Below are 20,768 nucleotides of genomic sequence, written 5' to 3'. Positions count from 1 at the left end.
CTCCAAGAAGTATGGGACTAAGTTAAGTGTCCAAACCTAAGAATAATTGGTGTTCCTGAGGAATAAGAGAAATCTAAAAGTTAGGAAAACATATTTGAGGGAATAATTGAGGAAAACTTACCTAGCCTTGCTAGAGATCTAGACATCCAAATACAAGAACTCAAAAAACACACCTGGGAAATTCATTGCAAAATTCATTGCAGAAGAATTCATCACCTAGGCACATAGTCATCAGATTATCTAAAGTCAAGATGAAGGAAAAATCTTAAGAGCTATGAGGCAAAAATATCAGGTAACCTATAAAGGAAAACCTATCAGATTAACGGAAGATTTCTCAACAGAAACCCTACAAGCCAGAAGAGATTGATTAGGGTCCTATCTTTAGTCTCCTTAAACAAAACAATTATCAGCCAAGAATTTTGTGTCCAGTGAAACTAAGCCTCATAAATGAAGGAATGATACAGTCTTTTACAGGCAAACAAATGCTGAGAGAATTCGCCACTACCAAGCCAACACTATAAGAACTGCTAAAAGGAGCTCTAAGTCTTGAAAAAAATCTTTGAAATACACCAAAATAGAACCTCCTTAAGACACAAATCCAACAGAACCTCTATAACAATAACAATGAAAAAAACAGCATGGTATTCAGGCAACAAATAGCACAATGAATAGGATAGTATCTCACATCTCAATATTAATGTTGAATGTAAATGACCTAAATGCTCCACTTAAAAGATAGAGAATGGCAGAATGGATAAGAATTCACCAACCATGTTTCTGCTGTCTTCGGGAGACTCACCTAACACATAAGGACTTACATAAACTTAAAGGGGTGGAAAAATATTTCATGTGCAAATGGAGACTAAAAGCGAGCAGGAATAGCCATTCTTTTATCAGACAAAACAGACTTTAGAGCAACAGCACTTAAAAAAGACAAAGAGGGACATTATATAATGATAAAAAGCCTTGTCCAACAGGAAAATATCATAATCCTAAATATATATGCACCTAACACTGAAGCTCTGAAATTTATAAAACAATTACTACTAGACCTAAGAAATGATATAGACGGCAACACAGTAATAGTGGGGGACTTTGATACTCCACTGACAGCACTAGACAGGTCATCAAGACAGAAAGTCAACAAAGAAGGAATGAACTTAAACTATACCCTACAACAAATGGACTTAACAGGTATTTACAGAGCATTCTACCCAACAACTGCAGAATATACATTCTATTCATCAGCACATGGAACATTCTCCAAGATGGACCATATGATAGGCCACAAAACAAGTCTCAGGAAATTTTAAAAAATCTAAATTTGGAGCTTGCAGTGAGCCGAGATCCGGCCACTGCACTCCAGCCTGGGCGACAGAGCGAGACTCCGTCTCAAAAAAAAAAAAAAAAAAATCTAAATTATATCAAGTACTCTCTCAGATGATAGTGGAATAAAATTGGAAATCAACTCCAAAGGCACCCACAAAACCATGCAAATACAGGGAAATTAAACAACCTGCTCCTGAATGATTTTTGGGTTAACAATGAAATCAAGATGCAAATTTAAAAAAATCTTTGAACTGAACGATAATAGTGACACAACCTATCAAAACCTCTGGGATACAGCAAAGGCAGTGCTAAGAGGAAAGTTCATAGCCTTAAATGCCTACATCAGAAAGACTGAAAGAGCACAAATAGACAATCTAAAGTCCCATCTCACACAACTGAAGAAACAAGAACAATCCAAACCCAAACCCACCAGAAGAAGAGAAGTAATGAAAATCAGAGCGGAACTAAATGAAATTGAAACAAAAAAAATTACAAAAGATAAATTGAACAAAAAGCTGGTTCTTTTTAGATAAATAAAAAGATAAATTTTTTTAGATAAAATTTTTATTTTATCTATCTATCTAGATAGATAGATTTTATTCTATCTAGATAGATAAAATTTTTATTCTATCTAGATAGATTAAATTTTTATTCTATCTAGATAGGATAAAATTTTTATCTATCTAGATAGATAAAATTTTTATTCTATCTAGATAGATAAAATTTTTATTTTATCTATCTAGATTAAATTTTTGTCTATCTAGATAAAATTTTTATTTTGTCTAGATAGATAAAATTTTTATTTTGTCTATCTAGATAGATAAAATTTTTATTTTGTCTATCTAGATAGATAAAATTGATAGACCATTGGTGGGATTAACCAATAAAATAAGGGAGAAGATCCAAATATAAGCTCAATTGGAAATGAAATGGGAGATATTACTACTGATACCACAGAAATACAAAAGATTATTCGAAGCTACTATGAACACCTTTATTTATGCACATAAACTAGAAAACCTAGAGGAGATGGATAAATTCCTGAAAAGGTACAACCATCCTAGCTTAAATCAGGGAGAATTAGATACCCTGAACAGACCAGTAACGAGTAGCGAGATTGAAATGGTAATAAAAAAATTACGAACAAAATAAAGTCCAGGACCAGATGGATTCAGAGCAGAATTCTATCAGACATTCAAAGAAGAATTGGTACCAATCCTATCGACACTATTCCACAAGGTAGAGAAAGAGGGAATTCTCCCTAAATCATTCTATAAGCCAATATCACCCTAATACCAAAACCAGGGAAGGACATAACCAAGAAAGAAAACTACAGACCAATATCCCTGATGAACATAGATGCAGAAATCCTCAACAAAATACTAGCTAACTGAATCCAACAGCAAATTAAAAAGATAATCCACCATGATCAAGTGGGTTTCATACCAGGGATGCAGGGATGGTTTAATATATGCAAGTCAATAAATGTGATAACACCACATAAACAGAATTAAAAACCAAAATCACACAATCATCTCAATAGATGCAGAAAAAGCATTCAACAGAATCCAGCATCATTTTATGATTAAGTCCTCAGCAAAATCAGCATACACGAGACATACCTTAATGTAATAAAAGCCACCTGTGACAAACCCACAGCCAACATAATAATGAACCAGGAAAAGTTTGAAAGTATTCTCCCAAGAACTGGAATAAGACAAGGATGCCCACTGTCACCACTCTCTTCAGCATAGTACTGGAAGTCCTAACCAGAGCAATCAGACAAGAGAAAGAAAGAAAGGGCATCCAAATCGGTAAAGAGGAAGTCAGACTGTCACTGTTTGTTTGCCGATGATATGATTATTTATGTTGAAAACCCCAAAGACTTTTCCAAAAAGCTCCTAGAACTGATAAAAGAATTCAGCAAGGTTTCAGGATACAAAATTAATGTACACAAATCAGTAGCTCTTTTGCTCTTTTATACATTAACAGCGATCAAGCTGAGAATCAAATAAAGAACTCAACCCCTTTTACAGTAGCTGCACAAAATAAAATAAATACTTAGGAATATACCTAACCAAGGAGGTGAAAGAGCTCTACAAGGGAAACCACAAAACACTGCTGAAAGAAATCATAGACAACACAAACAAATGGAAACACATCCCATGCTCATGTATGGGTAGAATCAATATTGTGAAAATGACTATACTGCCAAAAGCAATCTACAAATTCAATGCAATTCCCATCAAAATACCACCATCATTCTTCACAGAACTAGAAAAAACATCCTAAAATTCAGATGGAACCAACAAAGAGCCTGCATAGCCAAAGCAAGACTAAGCAAAAAAGGCCAGGTGCAGTGGCTCTTGCCTGTAATCCCAGCACTTTGGAAGGCCAAGGCGGGCAGATTACCTGAGGTCAGGAGTTTGAGACCAGCCTGACCAACATGATGAAACCCCAACCCTACTTAAAAAAGTACACAAATTAGCCAGGTGTGGTGGCTTGTGCCTGTAATCCCAGCTACTTGGGAGGCTGAGGCAGAACTTAAACTCAGGAGGTGAAAGTTGCAGTGAACCAAGATCGCGCCATCCATTGCACTCCAGTCTGGGTGACAAGAGTGAGACTCCATCTCAAAAAAAAAAAAAAAAAAATCAGCAAAAAGAACAAAGCTGGAGGCATCACATTACCCAACTTCAAACTACGATATAAGGTCATAGTCACCAAAACACCATGGTACTGGTATAAAAATAGGTACATAGACCAATGGAAAAGAATAGAGAACCCAGAAATCAACCCAAATACTTACAGCCAACTGATCTTTGACAAAATAAACAAAAACATAAAGTGGGGAAAGGACACCCTATTCAACAAATGGTGCTGGGATAATTGGCAAGCCACAGGTAGGAGAACGAAACTGGATCCTCATCTCTCACCTTATACAAAAATCAACTCAAGATGGTCAAAGACTTAACCTAAGAGCTGAAACCATAACAATTATAAAGATAACATCAGAAAAAATCCTTCTAGACATTGGCTAGGCAAAGACTTCTTGACCAAGAACCCAAAAGCAAATGCAACAAAAACAAAGATAAATATATGAGACTTAATTAAACGAAAAAGCTTCTGCACAGCAAAAGAAATAATCAATAAACAGACATCCCACAAAGTGGGAGAAAATTTTCACAATCAATACATCTGACAAAGGACTAATATCCAGAATCTGCAAAGAACTCAAATCAGCAAGAAAAAAACAAACAATCTCATTAAAAAGAGGGCTAAGGACATGAATAGACAGTTCTCGAAAGAAGATATACAAAAGCATATGGAAAAATGCTTAACATCACTAACAATCAGGGGAATGCAAATAAAAACCACAGTGTGGTACCACCTCACTCCTGCAAGAATGCCCATAATAAATGAAAAATAATAGATGTTGGTGTGGATGTGGTGAAAAGGGAACACTTTTACACTGTTAGTGAGAATGTGAATTAATACAACCACTATGGAAAACATCGTGGAGTTTCCTTAAAGAACTAAAAGTATATCTACCATTTGATCAGCAATCCCACTTCTAGATATCTACTCAGAGGAAAAGAAGTCATTATATGAAAAAGGATACTTGCACATGCATGTTTATAGCAGCACAATTTGGAATTGCAAAAATATGGAACCAACCCAGATGCCTATTGGTCAACGAGTGGATGAAGAAAATGTAGTGTATACCAGTATACTATAGAATACTACTCAGCCCTAAAAAGAGTGAAATAATGGCATTTGCAACAACGTGGATGGAATCGGAGGCTACTATTGTAAGTGAAGTAAGTCAGGAATGGAAACCCAAACATTGTGTGTTCTCACTCATAAGTGGGAGCTGAGTTATGAGGATGCAAAGGCATAAGAATGATACAATGGACTTTAGGGACTCGAGGGAAAGGGTGGGAGGGGGACGAGGAATAAAAAACTACAGCGTATGCTGCTTGGGTGATGGGTGCACCAAAATCTCAGAGATAATCACTAAAGAACTTAGTCATATAAGCAAACACCACCTGTTCTCTCAAAATCTATTGAAATAAAAAATAAATTTTAAAAAATTTAATAATTAAAAATCTCCTGCTCAAGTTACCAAGTTCAGATAGTATGATATGTGAATTCTGCTATTTAAGAAATTATTCCAATTTTATACAGGCTCCTCCACAGAATATAAAAAAGGATAGCTCGCCACTCATTGTATGAAACTAGAGTAGCCTTGATAATGAAAAAAACTAAACAAGGACACTATCAGAAAAGAAAAATACAGATCACTTCTGCAAATACAGATCACTTCTGCAAACACAGAAGCAAAGCATCTGGGGGAAACCATCATTAATCAAATCTAGATATTCTTAAAAATTATTTTTATAATTGACTAGAACTTTTCCTAGAAATGCAAGATAATTCAACATTAGAAAACCTATGAATGTAATTTGTCACACTAACAGATTAAGGTGGATACAAACCCTGTATGATCAGAGAAAGCACTGGAACTGTAGCACAAGCACAGTCAGCCAGAGGTGAGAGGAGCGGAGATAAGATTGCAGAGTTGCCGATGGCTGAAACTGGATGGGCATGTTGGGCTCATTGTACTCCACTCTGTGTATGCTTCAAATGTCCGTGATAGTTTTTTTTTTTAAGTAAGACCTAACACTCCTTCCAAATAAAAATGCTTAGCAGATTACAGTAGTATCAGGGGTCTTAGCACAGTAGAACAAGAAAAAATGAAATAAAAATAGTCGGGATTGACAAGAAAGAAAACTGTCATTATTTACAGATGAAATATTTATACACAGAAAACTCAAGTCCTGTCATTGCAGATAGTATTTACATAGAAAAACATGAAATTGGATTCCTACCTTGTACCAAGTGTGAAAATCAATTCTAGATAGATTAAAAGACAAATGATGTAGTATGAAAGGACAAAGGATAAAAACAAGTAACTCACAGGAGAAGAAACTATGATCAATTTTACTGCAGTCAGGGAAATGCAAATTAAACCCTCAATGAAACAACCATTTCCACCTGTCAGTTTAGCCAAAATTAAGAGATCTAACAATATTAAGATTTAGAGAAGAAGTGGAGAAATTAGTGTTTCTTTATGCTGTTGGTGGGTTGGTAGAACCACTCTGAAGGGTAATTCATTATATCCCATCCACTGGAATTGGCACGAGCAGTTCCTGCCAGGTATATGCCCTGGAAAGTTTTTTGCCCAAGTGCACAAGGAAACATGTAAAGCCATCCTAGCAGCATTATTTGTAATAACAAAAAACTGAAAATCACCTGCATGTTCACCATCAGGGAAATGGATAAGAGAAGTGTGATCTGTTTGTGCAGAAGGGAAAATGAGTGCCTTAGAACTAAATGTATTTATAGCGTATGATACTATTTAAGGATGAACAATGTGCAAAACAATGTCATATACTGTTTATGATATGGATGTAGTAAACGTATAAAAGCTTGCACAGGAATGATGAGCACCAAATTCAGGACACAGTTTTCCTGGTGGTGGGGTGGGGTTGCTGGGAGGTGGGGAGAGGGAGAGGAATGAGACTGGGGAGTTCTGGCCACATTCTGATGTTTTATTTCTTAAGCTGGGTAGTGGGTACACAGAGGTTTGTTAAATTATTCATTGCATCTTTCGGAGTGTTTAAAATATTGTGTAATTGAAAAATAAAGGGATACGAAAAGATGAACTAACTAAACATTGACCAAAAGAAAGCCAGTGTAGGCCGGGCACGGTGGCTCATGCCTGTAATCCCAGCACTTTGGGAGGCCGAGGTGGGCAGATCACTTGAGGTCAGGCGTTCGAGACCAGCTGGCCTACATGGTGAAACCCCATCTTTACTAAAAATACGTAAAATTAGCTGGGTGTGCTGGTGCTGAGGTGGGAGAATCGCCTGAACCTGGGAGGCAGAGGTTGCAGTGAGCTGAGATCACGCCACTGCACTCCAGCCTGGGCGACAGAGCGAGACTCCGTCTCAAAAAACAAAACAAAACAAAAGAAAGCTCATGTATTAATATCAGCCAAAATAGAGGTGAAGGTAAAAAGAGGATGGATGAGAATAAAGAGGCATATTACATGATGAAAAGAGGACGCCTCCAGAAGGAACACACTGCAGGGCATGAACTTGCAGGACCTAACAACCTGGCCTCAGAACATTGACCAAAAACAGGCAGAATTACAAGGAGAAATAAAAACTTTACCATCTTATAAGAGATTTATAACATGTCTCTGTCAAACTGAAGGATGAAACTGACAAAAGATTAGAAAGGATCTAAAAACATGAACCAGTTGTCACATACAGAACTGTACCCAACAGATAGCGAATAGAATATTCATTATTTGGGGCACATGGAACATTTGCAGACTTTGACCGTTTATTAGGTCACTCAGGAAACTTCAACAAATATTAATTACTGTCCAGCTGGGCGCAGTTCCTCACTCCTGTAATCCCAGCGCTTTGGGAGGCCGAAGTGGGCAGATCACCTGAGGTCAGGAATTCAAGACCAGCCTGGCGTGGTGAAACCAAAATGGCAAGACCCCGTATCTACTGAAAATACAAAATTTAGCCAGGTGTGGTGGTGGGTGCCTGTAATCCCAGCTACTCTGGAGGCCGGGGCAGGAGAATCACTTGAACCTGGGAGGTGGAGGTTGCAGTGAGCCAAGATCATGCTACTGTACTCCAGCTTGGGTGACAGTGCGAGACTCCAACTAAAAAAAAAATAAAAATAAAAAATGAATATTGCTGTCCTGCAGAGCACAACTTTGATATCATTTAGATAAGCAGGCACCGTTAATGAAAAGTCATTTAATATCTTTCCCATATTTGTAAGTTGAAGGATTTGGGAGTAAAGAGGAAATCAGAAATCACGATGGCCATTACAGAATATTTAGAACTGAACAGTATCAACACTTGTAAGAGGAATCTGAAACAACACTTAAAGGAAAACTTATAATCTTAATGCAGTTATCAGAAAAAAAAGGATAAAAAATAAACAAGTACTCTTAAAAAAAAAAGTGTCTTGCCCTGTCACCCAGGCTGGAGTGCATTAGTGTAATCATGGCTCACTGCAGCCTCGAACTGGGTTCAAGTGGTCCTCCCACCTCAGTCTCCCAAGTAGCTGGGGCCATAGGCACACACCAGCATGCCCAGCTAATTTCTATTTTTTGTAGAGACGTGGTCTCACAATGTTGCCCAGGCTGGTCTCAAACTCAGTGGGCTCAAGCGATCCTCCCACCTCAGCCTCCCAAAGTGCTGGTAATGCAGGCATGAGCCACAGAGCCTGGCTTAACAAGTACTTATATGAAAAATCTAGAAGAAGGAATAATAAACCAAAGAAAAATTGAAAGCAGATGATGCTAAGAGTAGACATTTGTTGTACAGATCACTGAAACACCAAGATAACAAGCATGTTCATGAAGTAGATAATTGTACAGCGACTGATCAAGGGAAAAAAGCACAAATAAAAAATGTAACCCAAAAGGGAGTCGTAACTATAGGAAAATGAGATTTTTTTTTAATTCCAAAAGAATACTTTGGCAACTTTATGCCATGAGATTGGAAAGCGTAGATGAAACATGCTTTTTTTTTTTTTTTTTTTTTTTTGAGATGGAGTCTCGCTCTGTCGCCCAGGCTGGAGTGCAGTGGTGCGATCTCGGCTCACTGCAAGCTCCGCCTCCCGGGTTCATGCCATTCTCCTGCCTCAGCCTCCCGAGTGGCTGGGACTACAGGCGCCTGCCACCACACCCGGCTAATTTTTTGTATTTTTAGTAGAGACAGGGTTTCACCGTGTTAACCAGGATGGTCTTGATCTCCTGACCTCATGATCAGCCCGCCTTGGCCTCCCAAAGTGCTGGGATTACAGACATGAGCCACCGTGCCTGGCCAAAACATGCATTTTTATAGGAAGACATTAAGTGGATTAAATTAGCTCAAGAAGAAATTTTGAAAACCTGGACATTTCATAATTATAAAAGAAATTTAACAGACAGTCAAAGTTCTCTTCCTATCTTTCTGCCTCCTGCCTGGGGCCCAGTCATTATAAGGTGAGTTTCACCAAGCCTTTCAAGAAGAAATAATAACTATTTGACTCAAACAATTTCAGAGAAGGGATGAAATCATTTCATGAGGCTAGTACAACCTTGACACCGAAGCCATGCAAGGACAATTTAAGACAAAATGCAGACCAGAACGCAAGCTCCATGGGGCAGGGTCTTTGTTTTATCCACTGACCATCCTAAGCACCTGAATATCGCCCAGCACGGCAGGTACGCTAATGTCTCCCCAGTAAAAGTAGATTCATTCAAATCTCATGGCATAAAGCTGCCATAATATTCTTCTGTAATTAAAAAAATCTCTTTTTCCTATGTTATGACCCCCCTTTCGTGTTACAGTTTTTATTTGTGCTTTTTTTCCCTTGGTCAGTCTTGCTATACAATTATCTACTTCATGTGTCTCCTTAAAAATATGCTTTTTACAGTCTTGTTATTTTGGTGTTTTTTTATCTGCATCACAAATGTCTGCAAATAATCTAAAATCTATTAAAAAATCAAATCAGCTGCATATATTAAAAAAGAACCTAATAGCTAAACTGTGTTCATTCTAGTAATACAAGAAATACAAATAATACAGAAAATTGTCAGTATAATTCCTAATCTCTGCAGGTTAAAAGAGAACATGTGTCATAGATGCAGAAAAGTGAAACATTGATAAAAATAAACTTTAATTCATGATAAAAAAAAGTCATACTAAGAATTGACAGGAGTTTAAAAAAATCTGGTAAAGAGTATCTACAAAAACCCTACAACCAGGATGGGTGATAGCTAATGGGTATGAGTTTCTTTTTTTGAAGGGATGAAAATGTTCTAAAATGGACTGTGATAATGGTGACACATATTTGTGAGTATAATAAAAACTATTGTATACACTTTAAATGGGCGAATTATATCCCAATAATGCTGTTATTTAAAAGAGACCATAGCAAGGATCATAGATAATAGTAAAAGATTAGAAGTATTGTTAAAAGGAAAATAAGGATGCCTACTATTCAAGCAGTCGAAGCTAATGTAGTAAGAAAAAAGAAAGAAGTAAAAAGACTGGAAAGGAATAGAAAAAAACTATTATTATTTGCAAATGTGATTATTTACTATAGAAAATCCTAGATAATATATTAGATATAATAAGAAAATTCATCAGTATTGCTGAACATAGGATAAATGTACAAAAATATAGCTTTTCTATATAATAAATAACATTATTCAATTAGAAAATTCAATTTAAAAGACAGGTCTCATTCACAGTAGTAACAAAACTTCCAGGTACCCAGAAATAAATCTAACTAAAATTGTGCAAGACTTGTGTTGCAGTAATTATGAAATGTAATTCAAGGCCTTAAGGAGCTGTATGTGTGCAGAGAGATGTTTATAAGTAGGAAGCCTTAAAACGGTGAAGGTGTCAGTTCTCCCCAATTTAATTTATGAATCAACGCAATCCTGATCCAAATTCCAATGGGACTGTTCTTGGAATTCAGCATATTGATTATATGGAAGAGTAAAAGTCCAAGAAAAGACAATTCAGGAAGAAGAAATTTGTCCTACCATATATCATGACTTTTTATAAAGCTATGGTAATGAAAATAGTGTGGTATATGTAAAAATGAAATATCAAAAGAACAGAGCAGAGAACCCGGAAACATTCCAAACATATATAGAAAGCTGGTTATATGAGAAAGGTATCACTGGGAATCAATGGAGGAAGGACGGACTATTCAAAAATTTGGGTCTGGGAAAAGTGGCTTTCCGTATGAAAAACATGGGATCATCATCTCCATGCATGCACAAAGCTTCAGTCGGATTAGAAACCTAAATGTAAAAAATCAAACTTGAAAATGATTTAAAGATGATGTAAAGAGTAAGAGGCCAGGCATGGTGGCTCATGCCTATAATCCCAGTGCTTTGGGAGGCTGAGGTGGGAGTATCGCTTGAGGCTCTTAAGTTCAAGGTCAGCCTGGGCAACATAATGAAAGCCCATATCCAAAAAAAAAAAAAAAAAAAATAGCTGATGGTGCACCTCTGCAGTCCCAGCTATGTGGGAGACTGAGACAGGAGAATTACTTGAGGCCAGGAGTTTGAGGTTATAATGAGCTAGGATCGTGCCACTGCGGCCTGGGCAACAGAGCAAGACCCAGTCTTTAGAAGAAAAGAAAGCAAAGAAATATATTATGAAAATATCTTTATGATCTTGGATGGAGAGAAATTTCTTTTCTTTTCTTTTCTTTTTTGAAATGGAATCTAGCTCTGTTGCCCAGGATGGAGTGCAGTGGTGTGATCTTGGTTCACTGTAACCTCCGCCTCCCGGGTTCAAGCGATTTTTCTGCCTCAGCCTCCCGAATAGCTGGGATTACAGGCACCTGCCACCATGCCCAGCTAATTTTTGTATTTTTAGTAGACAGGGTTTCACTGTGTTGGCCAGGCTGGTCTTGAACTCCTGACCTTGTGATCCGTCCACCTTGGCCTCCAAAGTGCTGGGATTACAAACGTGAGCCACTGTGCCTGGCCCAAATTTCTTTTTTTTAATGGAGATGGGGTCTTGCGATTGTGCCACTGCACTCCAGCCTTGGCAATAGAGCAAGACCCCATCTCCAAATTTCTTTTTTTTTTAAATGGAGATGGGGTCTTGCTCTATTGCCAAGGCTGGAGTACAGTGGCATGATCATAGCTCACACAACTGGCTCAAGTGATCCTCCTGCCTCAGCCTTCTGAGTAGCTGGGACTACAGGTGCACACTACCACACCTAGCTCATTAAAAAAATTTTTTTGTAGACAGGGTCTCGCTATGTTGCCCAGGCTGGTCTCTATCTCCAAAGTGTTGGGATTACAGGTGTGAGCCACCACTCCTGGCCGTGTGTGTTTGTAGTGAAAATATCTTTATGACCTTGGATGGAGAGGAATTTCTTAAGATGCAAAAAGCAGAAAACATAAAGGAATAGACTGATAAGACTGATATTTAATTACATTAAACTTTTTAAATACAAAAATAAAAGCAAACAGGAGACTAAAGATATTTACAATAGATAATGCAAATAGAGTATTAGTATATACAAGAATACATAAGGAAGTCTCAAAAGTCAGTAAGAAAGAGATGAGTCATCAGAAATAGGAGCTGGGGGGTTGAAAGGCAGGGCACAGAAGAGATCTAAGGGCCCCTGGGCAGGAGAAATGATCAAACTCACGGGCTTGCCTTTTTTTTTTTTTTTTTTTTTTTTTAGAAATGGGGTCCCACTATGTCGCCCAGGCTGGTGTCGAACTCCTGGGGTCAAGTGATCCTCCCACCTTGGCCTCCCAAAGCGCTAGGACTACAGACGTGAGCCACCACGCCTGGCCAGTGCTTTTAAGCCCTTTCACGTTTATCAGATTGGGAACTATCAAAGGGCGTGACAGTGCCATGGGTGGTGTGAGGATGCAATGAAGAACCATCCTCTGCTGCTGGTGGGAATATGATTTGGGATAACCATTTTGGAAACATCTAGTGAAGTCGGCGAAGGTGTGCATAGCCTACATATCTGGCAGCTGCAGTTCTAGAGAAACTTCACATGTGCACAAGGGGACACGGCAGCAAAAACCCAGAAGCCACTAAAAGTACCTGTGAGAAGGAAAATAGGTAAATGGAAGGAAAACTGTGTGATGGTTTACACAAATAAGTAGATTTATATGTATCAACATGGAGAGCCGGGTGCAGTGGCTCACCCCAGTAATCTCAGCACTGCAGGAGGCTGAGGGGGGGCTGATTGCTTGAGCCCAGGGGTTCAAGACCAGCCTGGGCAACATGGCAAAACCCCATCTCTACTAAAAAATACAAAAACTTAGCTGGGCATGGTGGCACCTGCCTGTGGACCCAGTTACTCAGGAGGCTGAGGTGTGAGGATTGATTGGGCCCAGAAAGCAGAGGTTGCAGTGGGCCAAGATCACACCACTGCACTCCGGCCTGGGAAACAGAACAAGACCCTGTCTCAAAAAAAAAAAAAAAAAAAAAAAAAAAAAATGGAGAAACCTCAAAGCTGTATTGTTGAATGAAAACAGCAAGTTGAAGAATGATGTGTATGACCTTCCTGTGCATGTTTAGCACGTATGCAGTATTCTGTTTATACATACGTGTATGTGTGTGATGTGTAGTGGAACCCTAAAGACTTGGATCCATTCATCCAACAAGGGACTACTATCCACAATATACAAGGAACTCAAACAACTCAACAGCAAAAAAAACAAATAATCACATTTAAAAGTGGGCAAAGGCTCTGAATAGACATTTCTCAAAAGAAGACATACAAACGGCCAACAGATGTATGAAAAAATACTCAACATCACTAATCATCAGGCGAAGACAAATCCAAACCACAGTGAGGTATCGTCTCACCCATTTGGGATGGCTATTATCAAAGACAAAATTAACAAATGCTGGCAGGATATAGAGAGAAGGGAACTCTCTCACACCGTTGATGGGAATGTAAATTAGTCCAGCCACTCTGGGAAACAGTATGGAGGCTCCTTAAGAGGAGCCATACCACAAAAATCCCACTGCTGGGTGTTTATCCAAAGGAAAGGAAGTTGGAACATGAAGTGCTGCCTGCCTCCTCATGCTCATGGCAGCACTATTCACAGTAGCAAAGATAAGGGATCAGCCTAAGTGCTTGTCAACAGATGAAAGGATACAGAAAATATGGTGTATATATAACAGAACACTATTCAGCCACAAAAAGAATGAAATCCTGTCATTTGCAGCAACATGGATGGAAGTGGATGTCATTAAGTTAAGTGAAATAAGCCAGGCACAGAAAGACAAACTTCACATGTTCTCACTCAGATGTGAGAGCAAAAAAGCTGATCTGGAGGTAGAGGTTAGAATGATGGCTACCAGAAGGTGGGAAGGCTGTAGGAAGAGGGGATGAAGAGAGGGTGGTTAAGGGGTACAAACACAGTTAGATAGAAGGAGCGAGTCCTAGTGTTTGATAGCATGGTAGGGTGACTATAACTAACAACAATATATTGTCTATTTCAAAATAATCAGAAGAAAAGGTTTGAGATGTTCCCAACACAATGCTAAATGTTTGAGGTGATGGATATCCGAATACCCTATTTGATCATTGCGCATTGTATGCGTGTATCAAAATACCACAAGTACCCTAAAATATGTACAAATACTATGTATCGATAAAAAGAATTTAAAAACGGCAGGGTGTGGCGGCTCACGCCTGTAATCCTAGCACTTTGGGAGGCCGAGGTGGGCGGATCACGAGGTCAGGAGATGGAGACCATCCTGGCTAATGCGGTGAAACCCCGTCTCTACTAAAAATACAAAAAATTAGCCGGGCGAGGTGGTGGGTGCCTGTAGTCCCAGCTACTTGGGAGGCTGAGGCAGGAGAATGGCATGAACCTGGGAAGCGGAGCTTGCAGTGAGCCAAGATCGCACCACTGCACTCCAGCCTGGATGACAGAGTAAGACTCCATGTCAAAAAAAAAAAGAAAAAAGAAAAATTTAAAAACACCCACAAATAAATAGAAAGTGAAAAAAGAAAAAAGACTTGGATCTGTGTCAGATCCCTGGTTGGAGTTGGTCATGGGGAGGGGGACCATTGCACATGGGCAAAATTTCCATTTTGGGTGGGGGACACATGAGTGTTTATTATTTTATTTTCTTGTATGTTTCCAAAAATTAAAGTAGAAAAGAGACATGGCTACTAGGACAAGGGTTGCATTTAGCCAGGCTGTGAGGCTGGACCCACCAAGTGGAGTGGCAGGAACTGAGAGCATAAGGCTCTGCTTCTGCTGGGTGGCCGTGTGCAGCCCAGTCCCCTGTGAACCTCGGCTTCCTTGACTGCAGTGACGTGGATGGCGCTGTTTCGTCTCTCCATGCCTGATCTCACTGCTGCTCTCCTCGCCTCTGCCCACCTCCTTCTCCTGTTGGGAGCTCCCTTTTCATTTCTGGCTGAAAACCTAGAGTATGTTAGTCTTTTAAGACCCAGTTCTGCAGCCATGTCCTTCTGGAAGCTTTTCTGGAGGACCCTGGGATGCCCAGACCTTCGGAGACAGCATCATCTAAAGACCTGGATGTGCGTGTGTGGACGTGGCAGTGCGCGTGGACGTGGCGGTGCACATGCACTCGTGTGGGTGGGGGTGCGTGTGTGTGGGGAAGGCGGCCACGGGGGCTTGCCCTGTGTTCTCTCCATCCTGGCAGATCCTGACGGGAGAGGACTGGAATGCAGTGATGTATCACGGGATCGAATCGCAAGGCGGCGTCAGCAAAGGCATGTTCTCGTCCTTTTACTTCATTGTCCTGACACTGTTCGGAAACTGTATCCTTCTGTGGGGCTGGGGCAGAGGGTGGTCAGTGCTTGGCCCTCCTCTTCCCCATGGCCACCACGCGGATCCCTCCAGGAGGACTAGGGGCCGTGGACGTGAGAGGTGCATTCTCAGAGTTGAGTGCAGATGGAGAACATTCTGCAGGTGGCCGGAGCGCAGGGGTCTGGAGGCTTTGGGACTCAGCTTGAGGGAGCATGAGCTGCTGCGTGTGGGGGTATCCAGAGGTGGGGGTGGGTGCGGCCAGCAGCAGGCCCAGGACAGACTCTGAGCAGCAGTCGGGGAGCCTCACACTCTGGGCAAGTGGGTTTTTGTTTTCACTTTGATTTAATTGTGTACTTAGGTTTTGGCACTGGGCTTTAAAAAGGAGCCCTTCCCCCTGCTGATACCATCCCCTTTGCAGAGAAATGTAAGGAAAGGTTTTCTGTGGAGGATGTCAGTTGGGCTGTTTCAGGACCTTGAGTCAGAGGGTGAGTCTGTGGGGTCAGAGCGAGCCCAGCCGCCGGTGGTGAGCTCTGCCTCAGCAAGGGGCCGTGATAGGGACAGGGCTGGGGCCAAGGAAGATCTGGAGGGAGAACTACAGCGTTCGTGGTATAGGCAAGGGTGAGGGCTATGACAGGCAGTGTGAGTGGGTCCCCCTGTAGCTGGGGTGGGAAGTTCAGGCCTAGAAGTGTCTTTGGTTCTCAAACTCATCTGGGCATCACAGTCCCCTGAGGGATGGTAAGCCTGGATTCCAGCCCTAGCCCAGGGTGTCAGAGGCAGTGGGGCTGGGCTGGGGCCTGAGAATGTGCATTCTCACAGGCTGCAGGGGGAGCCCGTGTTTCTGTTCTGGGGACCCCACTTTGAGAACTGCTGTGACAGAACACCCCGCAGGGCCCCGAGGAGCTGGAGACAATGTCTCACAGTCGACCTCCCGGCTCTGCTTCTCCCCCGACCTTCTCACACACGACGGCCACTCCACCCCGTCTGTCTGTCCTCGTCTCTGCCTCACTGGTGCCGGTGCCGTCAGTGCCCTTGCAGACTTCACCTTCTTTCCTGTCTCCATCTCCCTGGCTCCTCATTCCTTGCTCCACCTCTCTTAGGCTGGCCCAGCAGGGGCTTCTTCTCTCAGTCTTGTTAGTCACGGGGTGGTCCTTAGGCTGCAGCTCAGGGCCTGGTCCCCAGAGTGGGGGATCCAGCCTTCCTGGGAAGTTGAGTGTGAGCCTAGGAGGGGCTCCAGAGAGCCTGAGGGGGCAGTGTCTGCTTTGGAGATGGGTGGCCCTGGGGCTGGCACCGGAGGCACCAAAGAAAGGCAGCCCCAGTTGTCAGAGAGGGACGGAGGCCTCAGACAGGACAGCAGTGTCCAGAAGGAGGTGCCTCTGCCTCAAGACAGAGCAGTGGCCAGTGGTTCACCACAGCTGAGTCTGACCCTGACACTGAGGCCAGGCATGCTGGCCACGAGCGTCCCCCTCCCTGTCCACTCAGCGTTAGTCCTGCTGGATCCCAAGGGGCATGGCCCTTGGTCCTGCTTTCTGGGCATGGAAAGGCCTCTGAGGGTGTCAGTGGCTGTGGCTGGTGCCTGGAGGTGTCAGCCTGCCCTCAGTGTCCTGCCCTGTGGGCTCTGCTGGAGCTCTGCGTGGACTCACCTGTGAGGCTCTGGCCTGGGGTATGCGCTCCCTTGACCCCCAGGGAGGGGGCACCTGTCCAGCCAGAGAGGGACCTGACCTGCCAGGGTCACTGCTGTTGGCCTCATACAGAGCCAGCTGCTACTCGGCCTGGCAGAGGCCAGTACCACAGGGAGAGTGGCTGTAGCCTGGGCAGGGGTGAGTCGCAGGCCTGTGGTGAAACGGGCTGGATCACGTGGAGTGCAAGGTTCTAACAGGGGCAGCTTCCTCTCCCCACAGATGCTGTGGTGCATTTGGCAGCTTCTGAGTCACTTTTGGTTGTCAGCACTGATGGGGAGGGGCTGATGGCCTCAAGTGGATGGAGACCAAGGGTGCTGCCTACCATCCCATAGAGGATTGCTCAGCCCCAAATGCCAGCAGGGCCTGGGCTGAGAAACCTGGAGTGATAAAATGGCCAGGAGGGTACCCCCAATGGCCAGGGTCTGGAGGGGCAGACCCAAGTCACAGTCGGGGTCCTGACTATGTTTGGGGTGGTTCTGGGAAACTGTGCAGGGGCAGGGAGGTGAGCGTTCAGGAAAAGGCAGCTTCCAGTGATGGGTGAAGAGTTCCTTTTGCAAAGAAAAACACCGTGACGGGACAAGGACCTGGTCCCGCGAGCTTTGAGGAGGAGGCCGCACACCCCAGGTGGTGCCTGTGCCGGTACCTGTGGCAGGTGCTTCCCTTTGGGCCTTGGTTTCTTCATTTCTAAAAGGTGGGGCAGCACCTCACACTGGGTCCTGGGAGGTCAGTTGAGGCAAGGAACCAGATCATGCCATCTGCCGTCTCCACGGCCTGACGTGAGTCCTGCAATCTAGAGGGGGGATGCCGCAAAGAAGAGGCTCCAGGACACCATGCGGGAAAAGGAAATGGAAAGGAGGGGAAGGTAGCACTAGGCGGCATCTGTGGGCCTAGGACTTGGGGCCCAGCATGTGCTGGCCACAGGTGGGTTTGCAAGCTCCTGGTTTGTCTGAGGTGGTCTCTGCTCACAGGACCCAGAAGGCAGTGGAGCCCCACCTGGAGCCTGTGGAGTAGGAGCTGTTTGTGGGGAGGCTTCTTGTGCTGGCCGGGGCTTGGGGAGTTGGGAGCACAGCAGGCAGACCATGGGCCCTCATTAGGAGGCAGAGGCAGATGGCTCCAGCACAGCCTCTGAGCTTTGCTCCTGCACAGTCAGCCTGAAAGAGCTGGGTTGGGGGAAGAGGCTCAGGTGGGCATTAGGGGAGGCTGGGTGATGGGAGGCTGAGCAAAGGAGGGATTGGCAGAGAGGCTGGAGGTGAGGACGGAACAGGGGGCTGGAGGGCCTAGTGGCTGGGCTGGAGTGTGTCTGGGGATGGGGCCTGGGGGAGCTGGTAGGTGCCAAGGGAAGGAGGCTGGAGGCTGGTTGGGATCTGGGGAGATGGGGGAAGCTGCAGTGTGACTGGGGCCATGTGGGGCAGAGGTTCCCTTCCTCAGCTGGACCCAACCAGACACTCTGCTGAATGTCTTTCTGGCCATCGCTGTGGACAACCTGGCCAACGCCCAAGAGCTGACCAAGGTAGGTGGCGACAGGGAGGGACTGGTGTCAGCCCATGTCACTTGAATGTGGCCGCAGCCAGGAGGAGTCTGGGTCCTGGGTTAGGGCCTCGTGTCCAGGAGCGTTGCCTTGGGTCCTGGCGGGCAGAGGCTGGTCTGTCACTCAGGGGCTGAAGGCTGGAGCTGAGGATGCAGGGAGAGCCAGAGCCCTGAAGGCAGATGGACAGGCAGGCTCTCAGAGAAGCCAGCACCGGGAAGAATGGCCTGAACGGCAGGGTGTGCTGGGAGCAGGAGGGGCCTGAGTAGGAGGAGCAGCTGGTGGCCCTATCCCAGCACAGCTGTGCCACAGTGGGACAGCTGCTGTTTCAGGCAGTGCCCAGCGGGTGCCATTTTAATATTCATCTCATCCCTGAGCCTGGTGGGGGATGCAATTGTACATGTCTCCCTCTGTGATATCCCTCCGGATGACACAGTCCCCTCCTGGTCATGCTCTCCCCAGCCCTGGACACTTGTAGTGTGGCCACCTGCCATCTCAGTCGCAGGCTTGTGTGTTGACTCAAGCCCTAGCTCCTAGTAGAGGTGGTGCTGCCTTCTGGTTTGGTGTGAACCACGCTGCAAACGTCCCACGTGCATGCTCTGCACATCAGCATGTACCTGTGTGTCACCATGTATGTGTCACTGTGTGCCCTCTTCTGCCTGTGCACCATCCCTGGACAGGTGTCTGCATGCACCTGTGCATGTCTAGGGGTCTGACACAGTTCTGTCACTCCAGTCCAGTGTCTCTCCATGCCTTCCCTGTTCCGGGGCTGAGAGAGGCAGGTTCAGGATTTCTGTCCATGGGCAGCAGAGATGCAGGTGTGCCACAGAGCTTCTCCAAGAGTGAGTGCTGTGCAGGTGCCCCTGCTCCCCCCAACCCAGCTCTCCAGGAGGGGGGTGTGGTCCATGCGGTGTGCCAGCTGCAGCCTGAGCCTCCCTTTGCTTTTGCTCAGCCTTCTTACTCCCACGCCTCCAGACCTGGGCCATGGCCATGCCTATGCCTAGGGGCCCGGATTCCTCCCTGGCGCTCTGGTTTCTGGCTTCTCTCTGTTCCTGTCTTCAGCTGGGCTGCTTGGGTTGGGGGAGCCCAAGCCCCCACAGAGCTCTCCTTGGTGCCGGGGTTGCCTTGGAGCCCGGGGCCCTAGCTGTCCTGGGTGGGCTGCACTGGAGCGCTGGGGCCCCACTGTCTCTTTAAGTTCTGTCATGAAGGAAGATGCATGGAGGAAGCCATGTCCTTGGGGCCCTGTGTCCACATACATGTACCCTCATTGGTGGCCCCCCTTTTGTGTAACTGGCCTCATTTAGGAATTTCTTCTCTGAGGATCGGGGCCACTGGGGGCCTGTCTGTGTCTGGCTGTGGGCATTTTTCTGGGCTGACCAAGAGCCCCAAAGTTTATGACTCGACCATCCCCTTCCCTTATATTCCCATAATATTCCCACAAAAGTATTACAGCACTATGTACCTTTTGAAGCGAGGATAAACTTGAATTTGTTTTAGACCTTCCAGGGGACTTTAGAACACTCCCTGGAGTGACTGGCAAAGTCCCTGCCCCAGAGGGTGGGAAGCTGGATGCAGCCGGATCTGCGAGGAGGGACCTGGGTGTGGGTGTTTCACGCTGGGTCTGGCTTTGCCTCCTCTCTGGGCTTGAAGTTTGAAGGTCTCTCCTCTGTGGAGGGAAATTTGCAGGCAGCTAACAAGGGACTTAGTTTTTGCCAGTGTTGTGCCCTGAAAGCAGATTCAAGGACATTTTAGGGAACACTGGGAATGCCAGCTCCCAGGGGAGCCAGGTGGGTCTGGGCTTCAGGATTTTGAGGAAACAGTGATGGCCCCAGCAATCCAGATGGACAACATGGAAGTCGTAGCT

At 44.2% G+C, this 20,768-nt stretch overlaps 1 protein-coding gene across 12 annotated transcripts in view; it reads left to right on the top strand.

Annotated features, from left to right (window-relative positions):
* The window catches only part of CACNA1B (calcium voltage-gated channel subunit alpha1 B), a 248,727-nt gene that overhangs the window by 114,100 nt on the left and 113,859 nt on the right, over nucleotides 1–20,768 (top strand). For all 12 annotated transcript variants that reach the window (XR_010148796.1, XM_063788039.1, XM_063788036.1 and 9 more), the window contains exons 16-17: nucleotides 15,594–15,711; nucleotides 18,822–18,889. Coding sequence is in view for 11 of the 12 variants with exons in the window: in XM_063788039.1 (XP_063644109.1) it covers nucleotides 15,594–15,711; nucleotides 18,822–18,889 (186 nt within the window). In the remaining variant the exon portion in view is untranslated. The remainder of the gene's footprint in view (nucleotides 1–15,593; nucleotides 15,712–18,821; nucleotides 18,890–20,768) is intronic.

Source organism: Pan troglodytes, chromosome 11, assembly GCF_028858775.2.
Source record: "Pan troglodytes isolate AG18354 chromosome 11, NHGRI_mPanTro3-v2.0_pri, whole genome shotgun sequence".
NCBI classification, from domain to species: domain Eukaryota; kingdom Metazoa; phylum Chordata; class Mammalia; order Primates; family Hominidae; genus Pan; species Pan troglodytes.
Note: the sequence above shows the minus strand (reverse complement) of the source record. Positions and strands in the feature narration are given on the sequence as shown.